This window comes from Amphiura filiformis, chromosome 9 (assembly GCF_039555335.1).
Source record: "Amphiura filiformis chromosome 9, Afil_fr2py, whole genome shotgun sequence".
NCBI lineage: Eukaryota > Metazoa > Echinodermata > Ophiuroidea > Amphilepidida > Amphiuridae > Amphiura > Amphiura filiformis.
Genome location: NC_092636.1, coordinates 29,611,255 through 29,630,871, shown reverse-complemented (window position 1 = coordinate 29,630,871; position 19,617 = coordinate 29,611,255). Strand labels below are relative to the sequence as shown.

Genomic DNA, 19,617 nt, shown 5'->3' with positions numbered 1-19,617 from the left:
CTTTGGTACAATTTCACGTTTTTAAAAGTTTTTACGGTATATCAAAACGAAAAATTTGCATGTCTCCCTTCCGAGAAAAATCATACACACGGGACAAAAATGACACCCCTCCTTGCATTGGGTATTCATTTGATAAAGTTATATTAAATAATGCAGCCTTTTGTTTCTTAATACCGTAATTAATATTGACAATTATATTGTAATTATAACGTCCAAAAATATTATCACAATTAGGCGACGAAAAAAACCGGTTCTGATTTTTTAAGTTTGCTAAAATCATGTAAAATTTGGCAATTATAAGTCAAATTGTTCGTATAGGCCTAAGTTAAATCTGTTAACACCAAAATATATAAATTGGTCAAAAACGCATAAAATTGTATAAACACATTCGTGCAGAATGCTGTTAAAAAGATTAAAGAGTGCTATATAAAAAGATGTTTTCCAACCACTTTTTACAGTGCCTGTAACACAATTTACACAAGGGTGGGTGGTATCATCGTAGCAAAAAAAATCAATTGTAAAGTGTTCTCGATAAAAGTACATTCACACTTTGACAATTTGCAGTTCAGAACAACATTCGTGAACAAGAATATAATGAATGAATTTGTTATGTTTAAAAACCTTGACCAGTACTAGTGACTTCCAGTGTAGCCTATTTCAACATGTTTCAAGTACAATTTCTTTATTTTCCATGAACTCAAAAGAATATAATAAACCGGCAACCTTGGATATATATTCAACAATTCTTATAGACTAATGTCCTTATCATGGTTATCCGAAGGACGAGAACAACCTCGTCTGTTTTACATGTAAGCAAATTGCTTTCAAAAATCCGATATATGGACTCATCTGAACTCTTGAGTGGCAGTCGAGGTTATTACCCGCTAAGAGTTAAAGGTTTTCCAGGTATAAAACAATGCAACAATTAAATTATGTTGGCATTTATACGTCTCATCATTTAAGGTCACATTAATATTTAACAAGAATTATTGATGATAACAATTAAACATAGGCCTATATGTATTGTTTATCCCCTGACTATTTTTGAGTAGTATTATAATCGGCATTTACTGGTACTTTACAGAAGGTGCAGATGAGAAAGGTATTTCCGGAAAATTTTATATAGCGAAATACAATTTATTATATGTGAATCAAATATACAAAGGCGGATATCCCGAATACATGATTTTAAGTGACACACTTTCGTGTACAATATCCTGTTTTAAGCGCAGCAGACTTGCACAGGTCGTTGTGTGTCGTACGGGAATGGACCATTTGTCACTAGCTGACTCAGTGAACACACGTACACGTCTTCTGGATGGAGGAGAGGCAAATATTGCACACGCATGTCTGCCCGAGCCTGCATGCAATTATCTTGTAAGGTTTTACTTAAAATTCAACCCGCTTGAACAACATCATCGCCATCATTTATATCCATCTTGACGGAAACCCAGTCGTACTGTATTTTTTGCCTGAATTTCGCATTAAGGAATTTCTTACATGGGATAGTATTTAACAGCAATGAGAGAATATTTTATATGAGTGAATTTTTATTTTATTGAACTTAAACCTCTGCATCGATAATTCTTCGGAGCGGAAATGTTTCTTGCCATATAAGCAAATCAATTATTTGGCTATAACGTTGGAATATTCTTTCATGATATAGTGACAACATACTGTCGTACCATATCGGATGGGCAAAAGGTGATCACTTCATCTTCATTGTGTTTTGAAGAACTTTTAAGAAATACACGTGGTGTATGCATGGTTGAACAGTGATATAAATATTCTTGTGTTACCATCTCGAGTAAGTGGCTGACAGATTATTCGCCGACAGATTGCTAGGGATCATTTAACTGAGTAACCTGCAAGATAAGACATGCCATCTCACGGAGAGGAAGAAGGTACCAAAACATCAGATGCTAACCATTGTGATGATGCTGGAGACTGCATCACCTGGCCGACAGGTACGTGCCGAGTTAAAGGGTCAAATCACGACAAAAGTGAAATTGAATATGCTTGCGACGTATGTATGTCATGTATGTGGGGCCCGGGTGGGGGTGGGTGGGGTGTGTGTGTGGGGGGGGGGGGGGGAATAGCTCAGTGTAGGGGGTTGGACACAAGGGTTCTAAAACCTGTCCTCTAGATATGGAACGTTCAGCGAGCCAAAAAGGTTCTACGAATGTCAAAATGGTAACACTTCGGCCAAAAGGGTTCTGTTAGTTTAAACATGTTAAAGAACTTTTTCTTGTGGCCTATAGTGGGTTCCAGGGTTCCATATGACAAAAATGTTCCTCTGTAGGCCTATAATAGGCTTTTTAGAACCTTTATGAGAATGTAGGGGTGTGGGGTGGGTAGGGGTGCTTAGGGATGGGGGTCCATGTGTACATGTATGTAGGGGTACCTGTACAGTTTTGTATATAGCTCTTCGTGTACGGATCGGCATACGGTGTAGTTACAGCAAGCTGATTGTACACTCACAGTGGTACGCGACGGTATTCCAAGATATGGTAAAACTACGTTTTATTCCCGATGACAATATGCATCTTTAATAAAACCCGATGTCATGCGAGTGACGTAACTAGACTTTCGTATCACTAGGGTAGGGGAAAGGGGTGGTGAACCATAGGGCAAACTCTACGGCATCATCTGAATGACACCTGTATAAATGCGTGGGAAGTACTGAATCTATATGACGTATTCTGTGTGTGTTATGGTTTAGGGGCTCGGTCACCTACCTTTGCACATTATATTTTATGGGACCTTCTGATATCAAATCATTTTGATTTTTTGAAATTCGTGAATACACATTTTATGGGAAATTATTAAAATTTTACATTTTTGATACTTAACATTAACAGTCCTCGAAGTAAACTTTATAAATCTATAATGATTATGTACTTACAGTGTAACTGGGAGGAAAAGCTGACCATCATAATTATACATTTTGACTTTTCGTATTGAAGATAGGGCCTATACATGAAGTTTCATAAAATACCTAAATATTTTGGGGTTTTTGGGTACCGAGCCCTTAATTTGCAGGTTCTGATTTCAAATTTGCAAAAAATTACAGAACTGATGAACTATATATATAAGGGAACAAACCAAAAGATCGATGACGTCCTATAAACGTAACTAGTTTCGTTTCTCAGCCGACCCCCCCTCCCTCCCTGCATGCAAGAAACGTAATAATGAAATGTTGAAAAATTTGACATAATAATGGGCTATTCCAGAAAATAGATACACACCCCCTATAGAGGAGTTCGGATATCCGGACTTTTTGTCCAGTCGTGACTGTTGGAAATCCAGACTTTTAAAGTGCCCAAAGGCAAAAAAATCCGGCAGAAAAATAGTTTAAAATCAGAAATCCTCAATTTGAGAGCTCATTGTCAACATTTCCGTGATTTTGCCTTCATTTTATTGGATTTTCAAGCTTTTTCCAGTAACATTGGCAACTGGAAATCCAGTCGTTTTCAGAAAGTAGACTTGGAAATCCGGACATTTCTTTGATTGAAAAGTTACTCCTCTATAGGGGGTGTGCACCTATTTTCTGGAATAGCCCAATAATAATGACACATTCTTCAGACCGATGTTTTTGTACAAACGTAATCGAGTATTTTTACCCCCTCGTTTATAGGACGTCATCGATCTTTTGGTTTGTTCCCCAAGTTAAAGTGATCGTATCTTTTGGATGGAGAGCACTCACCAGTAAAGCCGCAAACAAAATATAAAAGATATATCTTCAAATTTATATTTCCTCGGTTGGCTCTTGACCCCATCGGGTTATACACTCAGGGAAATCCCCAATAATTATAATTATTTTGTAGACGGAAATTAATTAAGATGCTAGGCCTATACCAGTAATACTACTTAGGCTAATTGCTTGGAACATCCTCTGAGCTAGTGAGATATGTATGAGATACCGGCAATATGATCGTGATTGGCATCGGAATAACAGCTCTTAGCGCGTGGGATACCCTTGTCCTTAGACAGTTAGAGATAAGTTTATTATTTAGATAATGTATAATAGGTCAATTATTATGATTACCTGAGCTTGAGCAAATAGTATGAAATCGTGTGAGTAAATGTAAACTATAAAGAACGCATGCAAAAAAGAAATGCACACACATGCACACAAAATACCCCACAACACTAATACCCCCATATACACTAAAGACTCGAGCACATCATTTGTAACCTCCGCCGTGCAAAGATAACTGATCCCATTAATTTTGTTCGTCCTCATTAACGATGTACTCAATCGAATTTTGTTGAAGTTAATTTAGCAAAACGTTTCAACTAATGCGCGGAATACGTTTAATTGTTGGAAGGGATAACACTAAGCAATTAAATTTGAGATCCATCCAAGGAAATTTGGGTAATGGGGAAAGATGCATTAAAATGATGACTGGGGATTTACGTAATGGGGTCAAAATGATGAAATGATGACCGAGAATTTGCGTAATGGGGTCGAAATGATGATAATGATAATCGTACCGTTTTTCAGAAGAAAAAAAAATTATATGAGTTTTACAATATTAATTCAGGCCTTGCCGAGTTGCCGGGTACTATCATATAGAATATGCTATGTGTATTTATTTGTGTGTTGGGGTGGTGGGGTATATGTGGGGGTACGTGTGTGTTTCCCATTTTCATATAGACTGCTGATCATGTTACTTCAAACAATTAACCATTTCTTTGTCACGCAGCAACAGTCTCAGTTCCCTAATTAGCAATGGTATCAAGTAACAAAACACAATCCTTAATAAAACCTGAGGTCAAATGTAAAAGTACACTTTTTCATCAAACACACTTTCTTGTTTTGAACTGCGTCCCACGTGATGAGGCTATTGTCCTAGACTATATCTAGGAAGTCCCGTGTCTTGGACACAGCTTGCGTTACCCTTGAACTTCTAGTCTCGTTTATTTACATTATAATTGGTTGAATTCTAATCGATACCTTGAACTTTAATTATACATTCCATCTCTGCATCCATGCAGCTTTTGCAAAGGTTTACCTTTATTCACATGACCAAACACATACAATATAGGCTATTATATATACATATATATATATAGACCTTGATGAGATGAGTAATGAGAAATAAGAAATTGACTAATGAATTTGAACCTTTTCAATTGATATTTTAACTAATGAATTTTAACCTTTTCAATTGATATTTTGGATCATGCATAGTACTTTGCGACCTGGGGATATAGAAACTAGCCGTTATCATGTTATCTAAGCTTGTTGTGGTTTCCAAGCATGCTAAATTATTTCACCCATCGTTTGAACATTACCTTAATTTTCCACACAAGTAGGGAGTATGAATTTCAAATGGGGTTATTACTGAATGAGTGACTCCATTTGATATATGGTGTGCAGGCGTATTCGATACTCCAAAGGTTAGCTAGTCCGAAACATAGACGGGTTCGCTATAATCCGAAAGTTCAGGATATATGGGGTTAAGGTTAGGGTTAGGGTAAGGGTAAGGTTTAGGGTTAGGGCATACTAGAACTGTTGGGCACTAGCAACGTTTTCGGGCTATAGCGAACCTTCATCTTTATGGTGGGTGTATATGTATAGGCCTACTGAGCACTGAGGTAAGGCTAATTTTGTATATAATGAACCAGACTAAATCAATAATATAGCTAGCCTGTACCGTGTTTGAAACAAAAATAAATTAATTGGTCATTGATATTTTTGATCAATGAAGTATACCCAATCAATTGTCTAAATAGTATGCAGCAAAGATGAGAGACCAAAGTATACTCCATGTATATTACAAAGTACATAATATATATACAGTAAACACACAGAAAAGGTTTAATTGTCGGGTTATATAAAGGGCATAAAAACATTCATAAAAAATGTTTGAAAAAGTCAGTCCAAACTCCTTGGTCAGTCTGTATGTTGCTTTAGTATGTTAGCCTTGTAACACTGAGCACTGAGGTAAGGCTAATTTTGTATATAATGAACCAGACTAAATCAATAATATAGCTAGCCTGTACTGTGTTTGAAACAAAAATAAATTAATTGGTCATTGATATTTTTGATCAATGAAGTATACCCAATCAATTGTCTAAATAGTATGCAGCAAAGATGAGAGACCAAAGTATACTCCATGTATATTACAAAGTACATAATATATATACAGTAAACACACAGAAAAGGTTTAATTGTCGGGTTATATAAAGGGCATAAAAACATTCATAAAAAATGTTTGAAAACGTGATGCAAAACATTTTAACAGAATGTTATTTAACTGTTGTTAAAAATATTTTTCAAAAATGTTTGCCCAAAATACTTTACAAAAATACAAAATTGTTATTAATCATTATAGATCGCATTGTACATGTAAATGTTTTCAGTAGTTTGCATACAAATAAATTTTTCATCGTTAATTTTGGACCGTGAATTGCATATCAAAGTATGCTAGCTATATACTATATATAGGCCTATATTGTCACAGCAGCTGAAGGGAGTATCCCATCATGCATCTGCTTGCTCCATAGCAAATACATACAAAACATAAGTAAGAGCGGCTTAGATATTGAGAGCTATGGATAGTTTCACAATACTTTGGAGATCATATTTTTTCAAACAAAAGTCTTAACTCCCCTGATATAAGCGAGTAATTGATAGTTGAAGTGAGGGATTTTGTGTACACTTTCTATGGCATGTGCAGTTCTATACTGTGGTACTGCAGAGCATGATGGGATACACCTATCTGCTGCTGTGCTATATTGTAGCGCTGAAAGTACATTTAACAGAAATAGACACATTCCGATCGATAACAATATATGGACAATGGACATGTGTATGATGGTATGATCATTACATTAATATGAGAAAGTTAATAATACAATGACAAAGCAATACAGCAGACGTTGAACCCAGCATACTTGTGGGGGATGTTCTTTGTTTCTATGTTTTGCACAGACAGACAAACCAATTATGAAACCAAACATATGCAAAAACTAAAATATATAATCATATGTTGTGTGGGAAAATAATTGTTTCGATCAAGTTACGTGTTATTTTAGTGGTATTTTTTATGATTATTTTTTCATCCATTTGCAAGCTATAGAACAAAAGGACCACCACTTTCTAGTGCAAATAAGAGTAGGCCTAAATAACGGCTGCTCTCTGTTTTTGTTTGTTAGTTTGTTTAGGCCTAGGCCTATTTAGTTTTTGCCCAGACATGATGTTAGCCGAAATTATTTATATTTCACGTACACACATTGTCACGCAAGGGGACGTATCACGTAATGTTTTATAAAAACCAGTGCATTCGACGTTTTATGAAAGGGATAAGCCCTATTTCTTGATTCCCAGCCTCACCCCCCTTTTCTAAAAATAAGGTTGAGACTTTTATACCTACTGAAACCTCTGGCTACATAATGTTTGTGTGCAAAAATAAAAATGGCAAATTCATCAAGTTTGTATTTGTGTTCTGTTAAGGTGGTACTACACCCCCTGATAAATTTTGTGACAAATTTAGCATTTTTCTCAAAAATAACTACACACTGGTAACAAAAGTTATGTATATTATAGGGGCAAGGAATACAATTACTATACTGGAATTTCGGTGATTCAAGACAAGCGGTGTGTTATTTATGATAAGAAAAGAGGTACCGCTAGAATGTACCTCATTTCTAATTATAATTAATGAACCACTTGTCTTGAATCACTGGAATTTCAGTGAAGTAATTGGATTCCTTGCCCCTATAACATACATAACTTTTGTTACCAGCATGTAGTTATTTTTGAGAAAAATGCAAAATTAGTCACAAAATTTATCAGGGGGTGTAGTACCACCTTAACAGAACGAAATTACAACACAGAGGAGCCTATGTACCTCAAACGCAAAATCGGAATTATGTCTTTTTCGTGGATATTTATACTGAAATATACCATAGAATCACGAAACACTCCTTTAAAGTAATAATGTGTGATTTGCTCTCAAGGACGTCTGCTCATTTTTTTAATTTCTACTTTTGCACGATTCACGGTAAGTTCATGGTATTGCCCCCCCCCCTTTTTAAATTTTTTTTATTAAAACGGATTCGTGGTTTTATTCGCCATTTTCCCCACAGTTAAGCGGCTTAGTGATTTTCTTTTATACCGCATTATTTCAGCTTTAAATGATCAGAATGCCTCATTGTCCGTTGTTAATGTAAATTTTACACTAATAAGACTAATATTGTAATGATTTTTGGCAAAGAATAACAAAATTAAATTTTGATCGAAATCATACATTACCGTAAATGATAATTAATTTTATTCAAAGTCATGATCAGAAGGGCCTATAAATATATATTGTGATATGTACAATACTCGGGACAATACTATAATAAAATCAAAATTCACCTTAAAATCATTTGATTCAAATATAATCTATTTCCATTGTATTAATCCGTCAGTCAGTCCAAACTCCTTGGTCAGTCTGTATGTTGCTTTAGTATGTTAGCCTTGTAACACTTATGGTTGAGGTTGAGGTCACCTAGCTGACATTTTAGGCTATAATCATGATAATATTAATATGTTCACAATATGATAATACACCTTGACCGTGTCCATATCACTTAGGTCTGTGCTTCGACACATTAATAACTTAAAGATAAGTATTTTCAGATGTCAAGGGCAAGGGGACGCGTTAATATTTAATATCCTGGTGAAACTTAAGTTAAACTAAAAGTTAAAACTACCCAGCAAACACAAAACGTTTTCGACATAATTCGCAAAAGGTTATAAAAGGTTGTCAGAAAACGTTTAAATGTCGGGTTATATAAAGGGTATATTAAGAGTATAAAACGTTTTCATAACCTTAAAAACATTTTTGATAATCTACTGCTCAGCAAACAAAAATGTTTTACAGAAAACGTTTAAATGTCGGGTTATATAAAGGGTATAAAACGTTTTAATAACATTCCAAAAGCATTCTTGAAAACTTGATACAAAACATTCTAAACAAAATGTTATATTGTGGATGAAAAAATATTCTGCGAAAAATGTTTGCCCAAAATATTTGCAATAACGTTTTAAAAACGTTTTCATGACCTTTATATAACCCGACATTTAAATGTTATTAAAAGGTTTTGAAAAAAAAACATTTTAAGAACATTTCTGTATTTGCTGGATTCCAATATTTTCACATAATGTTCTTTCAGTCTTGACACAATATTTGGCAAAAATGTTTGCAAAAGAAGTTTACAATAACATTTTTTGAAAACATTTAAAAATATTGTTGTAGTGTGTTTTCATACAAAACGTTTTAAAACGTTATCATGACCTTTATATAATCCGACATTTTAATGTTATTAAAACGTTTTACCTTAACCAAAAGCCAAAATATAACTTATTTAAAACGTTTTTAAAACGTTTTTGTGTTTACTGGGTATGTAAAAAAGTAAACCAAACATATTGGCGAAACCGAAGGTGTTATGTGTTGCAATTCAATTCAAAAGGTGCTTTAATTATTATTAAAATAACTAACTAAGGTTATTCCGGAGATTAGGCTTATCCCAGCAAACACACTTCTTTGAAATATCTCTTCAGATGAGAACGTGTCACCCTTGGGCAAGATAAAGACAACAAGTTCATGTATTTAATATCTGTTTTGAAATCGTCTTCATTACTTTTACATTTGAATGACATTTACAACGACAAACACTTTCATATTACTTTGAAGTGTTTCAAATGAATAGATGAGACACGGGAATACTAGGTTTTGTGAAGACGTTGCAATCTCAAGATGATTACAAGGACAGTGAAGTATAATAATTGTGGACAATTGAGCTTATTTGCGCGCTCTCTCTCTCTCTTCGCGACGAAAAAGATATCAACGATTCATATGTAGGCCTATACATACTCATTAGAGAATGAATTTGGAGAAAACCTTCTGATAATTACAAACACTCGCTGCGCAGCAACACCTTCCCTCTAAGCTTTTAATCCGCTAAGCGGATTATCTATTTGTTTTCATGAATTAGAAGACATTCTTTGATTACTGAGCTCAATCATCTGAAATTACTGGAGCGCGTGAGCCACCCAGGCTGGTGGCTCAGCATAGTATTTTATTAACAGAAGGTTTTCTCCAAATTCGTTTCCTAATGAAGGGGTGCAATAATAATTATGTGTACCCCGGGATGGTGAATTATAATGGGGGGGGGGGGATATTTTTTTGGCAAGCCGAAGGGGGAGGGGCATTTTTTGGTAGGTCGAAAGGGGCGGGGGGGGGGGACAAGCGATTTTTGGCAGGTCGGTTGGGCTGGGGGAAGCGATTTTTGGCAGACCTAAAATAACCCATTGACGCCCCTGCTGCAAACACATACTCCTGGTTTCGCACGCGATGCAAACGCACGCGATTCAAACGCACCCGACATACCCCCAAACACATATCTCACACACACCCCCACCCACCAACCTTAATTGTTTATCATTTTCATTTATAGCGTATTAAAAAATATAGTTCGTGACCAAGCCCTATGACATTGACAATGAGCTGAGGGGGAGAAAAAAGGAAAACGGTGAAGAAAAATAGCGGGTATCCTCTACGAAAATATATAAAGGCCTGTTCCTCACGTTTTCAAGAAAAACCTGGAAGTTGCACTGAAACTGAAAACGTTAGGGGCTGTGCAATAGTTATGAGCCGGGGGGAGGGCTTAGGAAAACCGCACGGAAACGCTTAAATATGCAAATTTTCCTGCTGGCTGCACTCGCAACATGTATAGACCATTTAAGGTTTGCAAATTGGGATCCCAAAAATTCATATAGGGTATAATCTTCTTCCACGGTAAACCAAACAGCTTCCGTGGTAAACCTTATAGCGCCATCACTTGATGAAAGTACGTTATTAGTAGGCGTGTGTTAATAGCTATCTGGACTAGGACTATTGCGACTGTAGGGGTGAGCTTGCCTACAGGTAAAAAAAATACTCGTGGCGGTTTAGGGCAACGGGGTGGAAAGGAGGGTAGGCCTACTACGGGGATGTGCGACAGATTTGGGGTGCATTTTGGTTTATTGATGGCCCTCAATTTCATGAAAATTTGGTTTAAGAAAGATTGTTTTATTTTATTTTTTAAATCAATTTGTTTCCCAAATTTTTATCGGAAAGTGTGCCTTTTTTTTTAATTGTTACAATGGCGTGCGATAATAAATAGGCCTATTAATATAATTTTTAAATGCTATTTTATTATTTTGTTATTAATTGAAAATCTAAAATAGTATAAAATCGTATATGATGCCTTAAATTAAAGTTTAAAACGTTCTTCCAATATTAATAACTATTATTAAATAATTCCTAACATCTCGGACAACACGCCCCCCCCATACACACACCCCCACACCCCACACCCCTACACCAACAACCACATGGCAAGTCTGGGCGAAAGTCTACCTTGCACATCGTGCACGCGCGCGTGCACCATCCAACATTGTCCCGCTAAAATACACTACCCTATTACGAGCAATGGAATAACCCGTCAATCATGCACAGTGGTTGCTCCTGGAAGGAAGATTATACCCGATGTGACGCGGTTGCTCATGGAAGACAAGAAGGATTATACCCCTTTTCCAAAAATTTGGCATGTACAAGGGGGGGCAAAGATTTTTTGGCGGGCCGAGAGGGGTGGGGCATGGGGGGGCGGCGATATTTGGCGAGCCGTTTGGAAATTTTACCCCCCCCCGGGGGCTCATAATTATTGCACAGCCCCTTACCATTACATTTTCCCAGCTGTACTGTCAGCATGCACGCATTAGTCTTAATTTTGAGTCAAGCTGCTGCATACCGTTTAAATCAATTATTAACACTTAATCAAGCAATATTATCGGCCAGTGTCTATCCGTTTAAAAAAATCTCACATATTGTGTCAATTCGATATCTCGACTCAATACCGGCAGTGATATGGATTGGATAATATGGGATAATAGTATTCGTTATCTATATCACTGCATAAAAAGTGTTTTGGTGGAATAGGGGTGTTTATCATGGTTACCCAATTCAATAAAATAAGTCTGAGAACACTATAGCAACCATTCGATATCGTTTCAGATCACATGTTATTTGCATGCTCTTCTGACTCTTCAAAAAAAAAAAAAAAGACAAGTATTAAAATTTGACTTTAATTGGAAGTTAGGTCCAACTATAAAAGGATACGGATTAAACAATGTATTATTTGGTAAAATATAATTATAATATTTGTTGAATCCCCAAGTAACATTTTTTGTGGATCGTGTGTAGTATGGATTCACTTATGATAATGTCGTATTTGATGCATTGTCAATTGCATTTTATTTTTCATAATGAACTTGACGTTTGTGCACGACGTTGTTGACGAATCAAACAAATCCTGCACATTTTCATCATTTTGACGGATGATAAAAGAGGCCATCAGGGTCCGGCATGGTCGATCATAAACATCTCAAAAAAAGTAACTACCCCCCTTAAATAATGACCATTATTCAAAAACGGGTGATTTTATTACAAATCTGTCAAATGCGTTGGAAGCAGAATTTATTTCTGCACATTTTGACACCTCATTTGTAGCAATTGACTAAATATTGACGTAGCCCAAGATATGAAAGTTGCAGTAAATTCTATTGATTTTGCATTCTGTGTAATGGAAGGAAATCTGTGTAATGATATCTGAGTGTTTTTGTATTGTAAAATTTGTATGTAAGTGCAACTTTCAAATCTGGACCTCACTACATTAAAATGACCGGTGTTTTGTTATTTTCTGGGCTATCGTATCAAATGAGGTGTCAAAATGCGCAGAAATAAATTATGCTTCCAACGCATTTTACAGATTTGTTATACAATAGCCTCTTTTTGAATAATGGCCATTATTTAAGGGGGGTTAGTTACTTTTTTTGAGATGTTTACATCGTGACTGAGTGAGTAGTTTGTCTGCAGTCGCCATCGGGACTCAGTCAGTAACTCAGTAAATATAAAACGTCTTCAATGTCTGTGTAGACATGCGGGCGTAATAATGATTGACTTTGGTTTAGAATTCCCTTAAAAGCATCTCAAAATGATGAAAAGAATAATATCTTAACGTATTATAGTCATATTATACGGGACAATGCAGGAAAAGTAGGTCTCTTCGGAGTTCAAAATCTTCCCTAATCTTGAAGTGCATTTCATAATTGTTAAGAGTTATTTTAACATTATTTTATGAAAAAGAAGCTACTTTGACGTATATTTTAATAGCCTTAACATTTTATGTTGAGACTATTATACATATACATATGCGTTGATGTTGCATTCTGCCAAATAAGAACACGTTATCTGCTTTGTGAATAACAAAAATATACTATCTTTTGCTGATTTCTGGTGAATGACGTCCCAGGTTCGATTCCCGGCGGTGGAAAACTTCTTTATCCAGGTTAAATTCAGACTTCCGCTATCCCCATGGAACATTTAGACAGTGGGTATATGAACCATGAGAGAATCCCGTCCTTCGGAGGGGACGTTAAGCCGTCGCTCTACAGAAGATACAAATTAGTAGCACACAGTCAGTTTCGAGAAGAGTAGGGTGTTAACCCCTGACTGTTCAACCCATCCTGGTGTTCAAATGGACCACGATAGTAATAAGAGGATTTCTTGGCTTATTCAGTATAATAATAATAATAATAATAATAATAATAATAATAATAATAATAATAATAATAATAATAATAATAATAATAATAATAATAATAATAATAAAATAAATAATAATAATAAAAAGGAGTAAAAACATCAAAAACTGCCCCCAATCAAAATATTGTATAGTCTGCTATGTTATTTTCATGCAACTGCACGTAATGCATGCATTACTTTGATGGAGACTCAGCATGCAACTTCAAAAACACTGCAGCTGCCTCCTAAAGACATCATCTATTTTGAGTCAATTTATTTTGACAGATACTCCATTTTTGCTCGAGAAGACCGATTCCAATCATGTTCTTCATTTGCTTTAATCCACTCCTGACAGATTTCTTATATCACTATAATGAATTTTGTATACGACAATGTTCGGTAATAAAAAAAACAACTTTAAGTAAAGCCAAGACAAACAAAACAATACATTGATGAAGCAAACAAACGTGAGCAAAATCAGACTAATAAAAATATATATAGAAGACAAAGTGACAGTTTTAATTATGTTTGCAGAATGACTACTTGGTTAATTTGTATTAAATGAGTAGGAGAGATGTAATGATGATAAGACATGTTAGATTGAAGCGAGATACCTTTATCATCACCACCACAGACAGCTTGGTCACAGTCCCGGGTCACCGTATCCATGGTATCTGAACAGGTTTAGATTATTATAATCTATTCTTAAATACTTGAGAAAGTTCCTGTAATCTTATTGGCTCTTAGCCTTGTGATATGACACGATATAACACGATTCAGCGCATGCGAGTCGACGTAATACGCGTACTCGCTATTTGAACCAATCGGATGCGCATAACAATAACGGGACTGATCGACTCTAAGCCATAGGTAATTCCTTGTAAAATGATTTAATTTGATTAAACGTTGGTACACCTATGTTTAGTATTTTTTATTTGAATTAAAGTGTTTGAGAATGAGAATAAAGGTTTCCTTTTAGCTGCTGTCGTGCATATCGTCTCATATAACGCGGGCGACGTCATTTTTTGGCGTAAAACAACTCGGCTGTTTGACCTAAAATATGATATCACCCGTGTTATATGAGACGATAGATTCACGACGCAACAGCGACTATAAAAACAATGCATTCTCTTAACTATTTCCATGGCAAGACAAAAAATGAACTATTATGAGCATCACGCAAATATCTCAATGTCACGTTTTTCATGCGATCTCAAGGTCACGTTTTTTCACAACATGTAAACAGGTAAACGACTCCTCCCCTATCACCTTCTTTCTTCTTCTATATTATGGAAAAGTTGATAATCCAGCACGGTTATCTCCCAATAAGTCAATGATCGCTTAATGGCCAGCACATAGTAAACATTTCACAGAAACCCTGACTGAAAATCTTGACTAGAGTTACGTCACCATCTTTCGCCTTAAAACTCGAGTCAGATATTCGCTGAAATATCTATGATGCAAAAACACCCCCATGGTAGACGTGATCTCAATTTTCCTACCGGGGGGGGGGGGTGTATATTTCGAATAGAATCGCCCATTCAGGTTACTTCATTTGAAATTCACACGATTAAAGTCATGTCTTCCATATAGGGGGTGTTTGGATTCCAAACGGAATATTCTTCTTGAAGGTGAGAGATGAAAGAAATTGTAAAGTAAGGAGGCGCGTGTGATTTTAAGTGGCTGTAATGTAGGTCACCGTGCCTTTGATCATATGAATAGAGGTTCCTTTACCATTTCCCTGCTGACATGAACGACAACATCTTCATATATTGTATTTCATTTAATTTCAGACCATGATGGTAGATATATATAGGCTAAAATTTGATTTGGATCAAAATTGCATTATTTTTGCAACAAAGCATAACAATTAGGCCCTAAGCATAACGCTGTAAAATGCAATTATACTTGTTTTTCCTTTTAGAATGAAATGTGGATTCCAACGTTGGCGATTCCAATCCACATTATGTGGGCTGTGTAACCTTTTATTTCTGCTATAACCCTTTATAGCAAATCCAAGAAACGTTAATAAAAAAAATAGCTTTCTTTTTCTCATATTTACACATTGCGGACTGATTTTACCTGATTTTGTGTGAAGTGCGCTTGTATCATGCGCGTAGCGCGAAATACGCTTTTTTGAGTAATTTACGCTTGGCGACAAAGCAATTTACGCTACAAACGCAATTTACCATGACAATTTTCGCTCACGCAACGCACATGTTTACAATATTTTCACTTCTAAAAAATATGAAAAATTGAATTGATTTTCAACGGAAGTTCTCGGTTGCATTTCACAGTGATTGTTCTCTTTTTGCAAATACCGGTATATATTTTTATCGTGAGGATTTGCTGAATTGTTCAGGTAGGTTCAAAGCGTTTAAATATCTTTATAGTTGCATTTACACTTAGATTTTGATGGGTTAAAATCATTATAGGTTTAAAGCTTTTTCATTATTTTTAGTTCCCCATGTCCTTTCTTGTTCCAAAACTTGTCAATTTTGCCCTTGAATTGGTAAGATTCTTCCATCATTTGTCTATCACTCTCTGTATTGAGTCTTGAGTAAAATACTGTCCAACACTCTGGATGGAGACAAATGGCCAGGAATCTTCTGCTAAATCTGCGAGTTGCGGGTTTTAATCTGCGAGTTGTCGATTTGTCAGAAGAAAAAAAATCCTCAGGTTCAGACCTCTTTTCAGCTGCTTATTGAACAGCTTGCCCATCTGGAGTCTGTGTTGTGTGACTTGGTGAAGAACTCCTCTGGTCTGATATCTGCTAGTCCATTTAAGATTTTCGTCGAACTAGTACTTGATGCTTGACCCCGTTTGGAACTGAGATAGAACAACCCATGAACTGACAAATCGACAACTCGCAGATTAAAACCCGCAACTCGCAGATTTAGCAATTAAAAGAGGGCATATCTATAATAAAAAATCTTAATGTAAATCACATATTCAGCTATATTCATTTTCATTATGTAGTTGCGCATTTTGCAAGCAAACACTACACATGTCATTTGACCATTTTGATGCAAATAAACGGAATCTATAGACGAATCCAACGAGCCAAGTGATGGTCAGAATTCAGTCGGCCATTTACTGGGTCCCGTCTGCACCAAACTGGTGTTGTAACTGCCCAATTGGGTGGATTAAATCCGCTTAAAAATCGATATTGAATTGTATTGTGTTGTACAGTAAACCTTCATCATTCTATTGTCTACGTGTAACATGGGTGGTGGAATGCAGTTAAACATCCCCGCCAAGGTCACATCATTTCACATTTTAGGTGGGATACAGTTAGCATCCTGGACAACCGATTCTTTTGTTTGGCAAGGCTCACTCAGTCATTTAATGAGGCAATACAAACGATCGAATTTGGTGTTGAAATGAGCTAAATTTTTAGTTACACCTTTTCGATGTAAAATTAATTTTCTCGGCCAAATGAAAAGCAATCATTTTCATTTTTTCAGTAAATGTCAGGAAAAATTGTAGTGCTTGATACTGTTTTTTTTTTTTTTTTTCAAATTCTAGTGTTAAACTTAGGCGTGAAATTTAGTCATTTAGTGTAAGATTTTCGATTTTGATAGGCTTAAACTCTGCCCGCGAGCCTTTTTTTGGATCAACCTTTTAGCTTTTCAAAGTAAGATAGTTCGCTAATGAAGGATTTTTCCCAACTTTCTAACGCACATCACCGTGAGCGATATATCATAGTTTTGTCAGAATTTGCGTTTTCATTTCACCATTTTTACTGCCGGCTGACCAATTTTCAAAATCAACGAGTGAAATCTAAGGCTAATACTAGCATTGTGGATCGATATCCCTGGGTTTAATAGGAATACCGGCATGGCTACAGTGTTGCTAGAACTTCAATATAGCAAAGAAATTCCCAGGCCTATAGCGCTCCTACTGATCATGTTTAACCAGAACACTCATTGGGGATTTGGGCTACCAAATCGCTGGTCGGGCAATTTGCTTTCAATGGAAAATTGACCTGGATAAACAACAAAGGAAATATCGACTATTTCTGCTGGTTGCTCTCGAGATAAAAGTACTGAGTTAGACATTTTCGGAGTATGAAGGGTAAAATAAAAACGGAAATTCTAACAAAACTATAATATATAGACCCACACGATGTGCTTTACAGAGGTGGGAAATATCTTTCTTTAGCAAACTATATTAGTTTGAGACGCTAAAAATGAATTCCGTAAAAAGCTCGCGGGCGAACTCAAGGCCTATAAAAATCAAAAATATCACACTAAAAGACACAATTTGATGCTTAATTTTAACACCAGGATTTAAACAAAAATGTATATCCAAGCACCAAGTTTTTAACTGACATTACTGAAGAAAAACAAATATTGCTATATATTTGACCGAGAAAATTAATTTCGTAGCAAAAAGGTGTATCTCTGAATTGTGCTGATTTTAACATGTATCGATCGACTTTCAGCGCGACTAAGCATTTCTAAAGAATCGGTTGTCCAGGTTGCTAACTGGATAGACCTAAGGGGGGACCCAGTTATGGCTGCCATTGAGGTGTAAAGTATGCGTGAAAATGAAATTCTTACATAACATTTTGCTTATTGGTATATAATTTGAAAGGAAACGTGTGGGCATTTATATCTCAAGGTTACACAGTTACCGATAGTTTTGTTTTTGTAAGCGAATAATATCAGGACATTGTTTTGCATTTTGTAAAATGTTCTTGGAGTAATCACAAAGGTAGTTCTACTCAAAGAGCTTTTAATAGTCAGTTCTACTCTTAATAATGCAGACAGTAGGCCTATATAGTCGAATCACGTGATGTTACCACCTCATTCCCAATCCCAATGACCCATTAAACAAGCAATGCTCACATTTTGACCGAAGTTGTGGAACATGAGTGTTTTTGTACCCAACGCAAAAGGTCACCATTTGAGTGCAGAAGCAATTGATGTTCAAGGAACTGTTTCTTACAGATTTTTATGTTTGAGACCATAGATTTCTAGTGCATGCTTTGGAACGTAAATTTAACATATATCGAACAGAGACAAACTGTGACGTGCATGTAATGTTTTGCATTGTTTTGTTTACTTTACTCATCGATTATAAAAGCATCAGGAGGAAAAATAATAGAGGTTATCCATGTTCTATAAGCTGCATATCCTATCAGCGACTGCTATACCTTGTTTAGAACTTTCAAAAGAAGTACCTACATGTGCAAACATGACTGTTTCAAAATGGCCCGCCAAAGTCATGCAGGTAACTCCGAGGTCATGCATTGAATTGGTTTGAATGAGGAATACTACGGGAACCAGCGCCTTTTGTTAGAAGTCACGCATGAGTAAAGTGGATAACCTCTATATTGAAAGTACAGTAAATTTCTGTTTTATCGTTCAACGACGAGGTTATACTTTGACAGCAGACATTGTCCCCAATGAAGCCGGGAGTATTTACTTTTGTTTGTTGTTTGTTTGTTTATTTGCTTGTTTGTTTGTCATCAAATGGAACCAATTCCAATAGGCATATCTTAAAAACAGATGATTTTTTACAAATTAAAAACGACTTTAATAATGGCTTCTTTTAAGTATTTATTCAAAATTCCTGACAATCTCAAAACTATTTCTTGACAAATCTTTGAACAAGTTCATTAGGAATGTTGATATCAACTTCGTTTTTACTTGGAATTGTTCAAAATGAACAAAATTCACAGTATTTCTTGACAATATTTACTTTACATGGAAGCCATTTTTAACACTGATATTTTCCAAAAGTAATCAATTCTCTCAAAATGCCATGTCCATCTTGTTTGATTTTGAATTATACATTTTGGCGCCCTAATTACTAAAATCGCTCGCCTTTTAATGAACATGACGTCAATCATGTTTGTTTGTTTGTCAATTTTCCCCCCACTTTCTCGGAAAATCTACACATTCACACTGATGGTATACAGTACTTAGCATAAGGAGCATAAGTGACATCATTACCCAGGGGGTCGAGAATATTCATTTCACTG

The 19,617-nt window shown here is 35.8% G+C and overlaps 1 protein-coding gene across 1 annotated transcript in view; it reads left to right on the top strand.

The window, feature by feature from the left end:
* The first annotated feature begins 1,177 nt into the window (after positions 1-1,177).
* LOC140160838 (E3 ubiquitin-protein ligase NHLRC1-like) overlaps positions 1,178-19,617 on the top strand; it is a 66,310-nt gene continuing 47,870 nt past the window's right edge. The window contains exon 1 of the mRNA XM_072184155.1: positions 1,178-1,967. Within this exon, the coding sequence (XP_072040256.1) occupies positions 1,880-1,967 (88 nt within the window). The 5' untranslated portion in view covers positions 1,178-1,879. The remainder of the gene's footprint in view (positions 1,968-19,617) is intronic.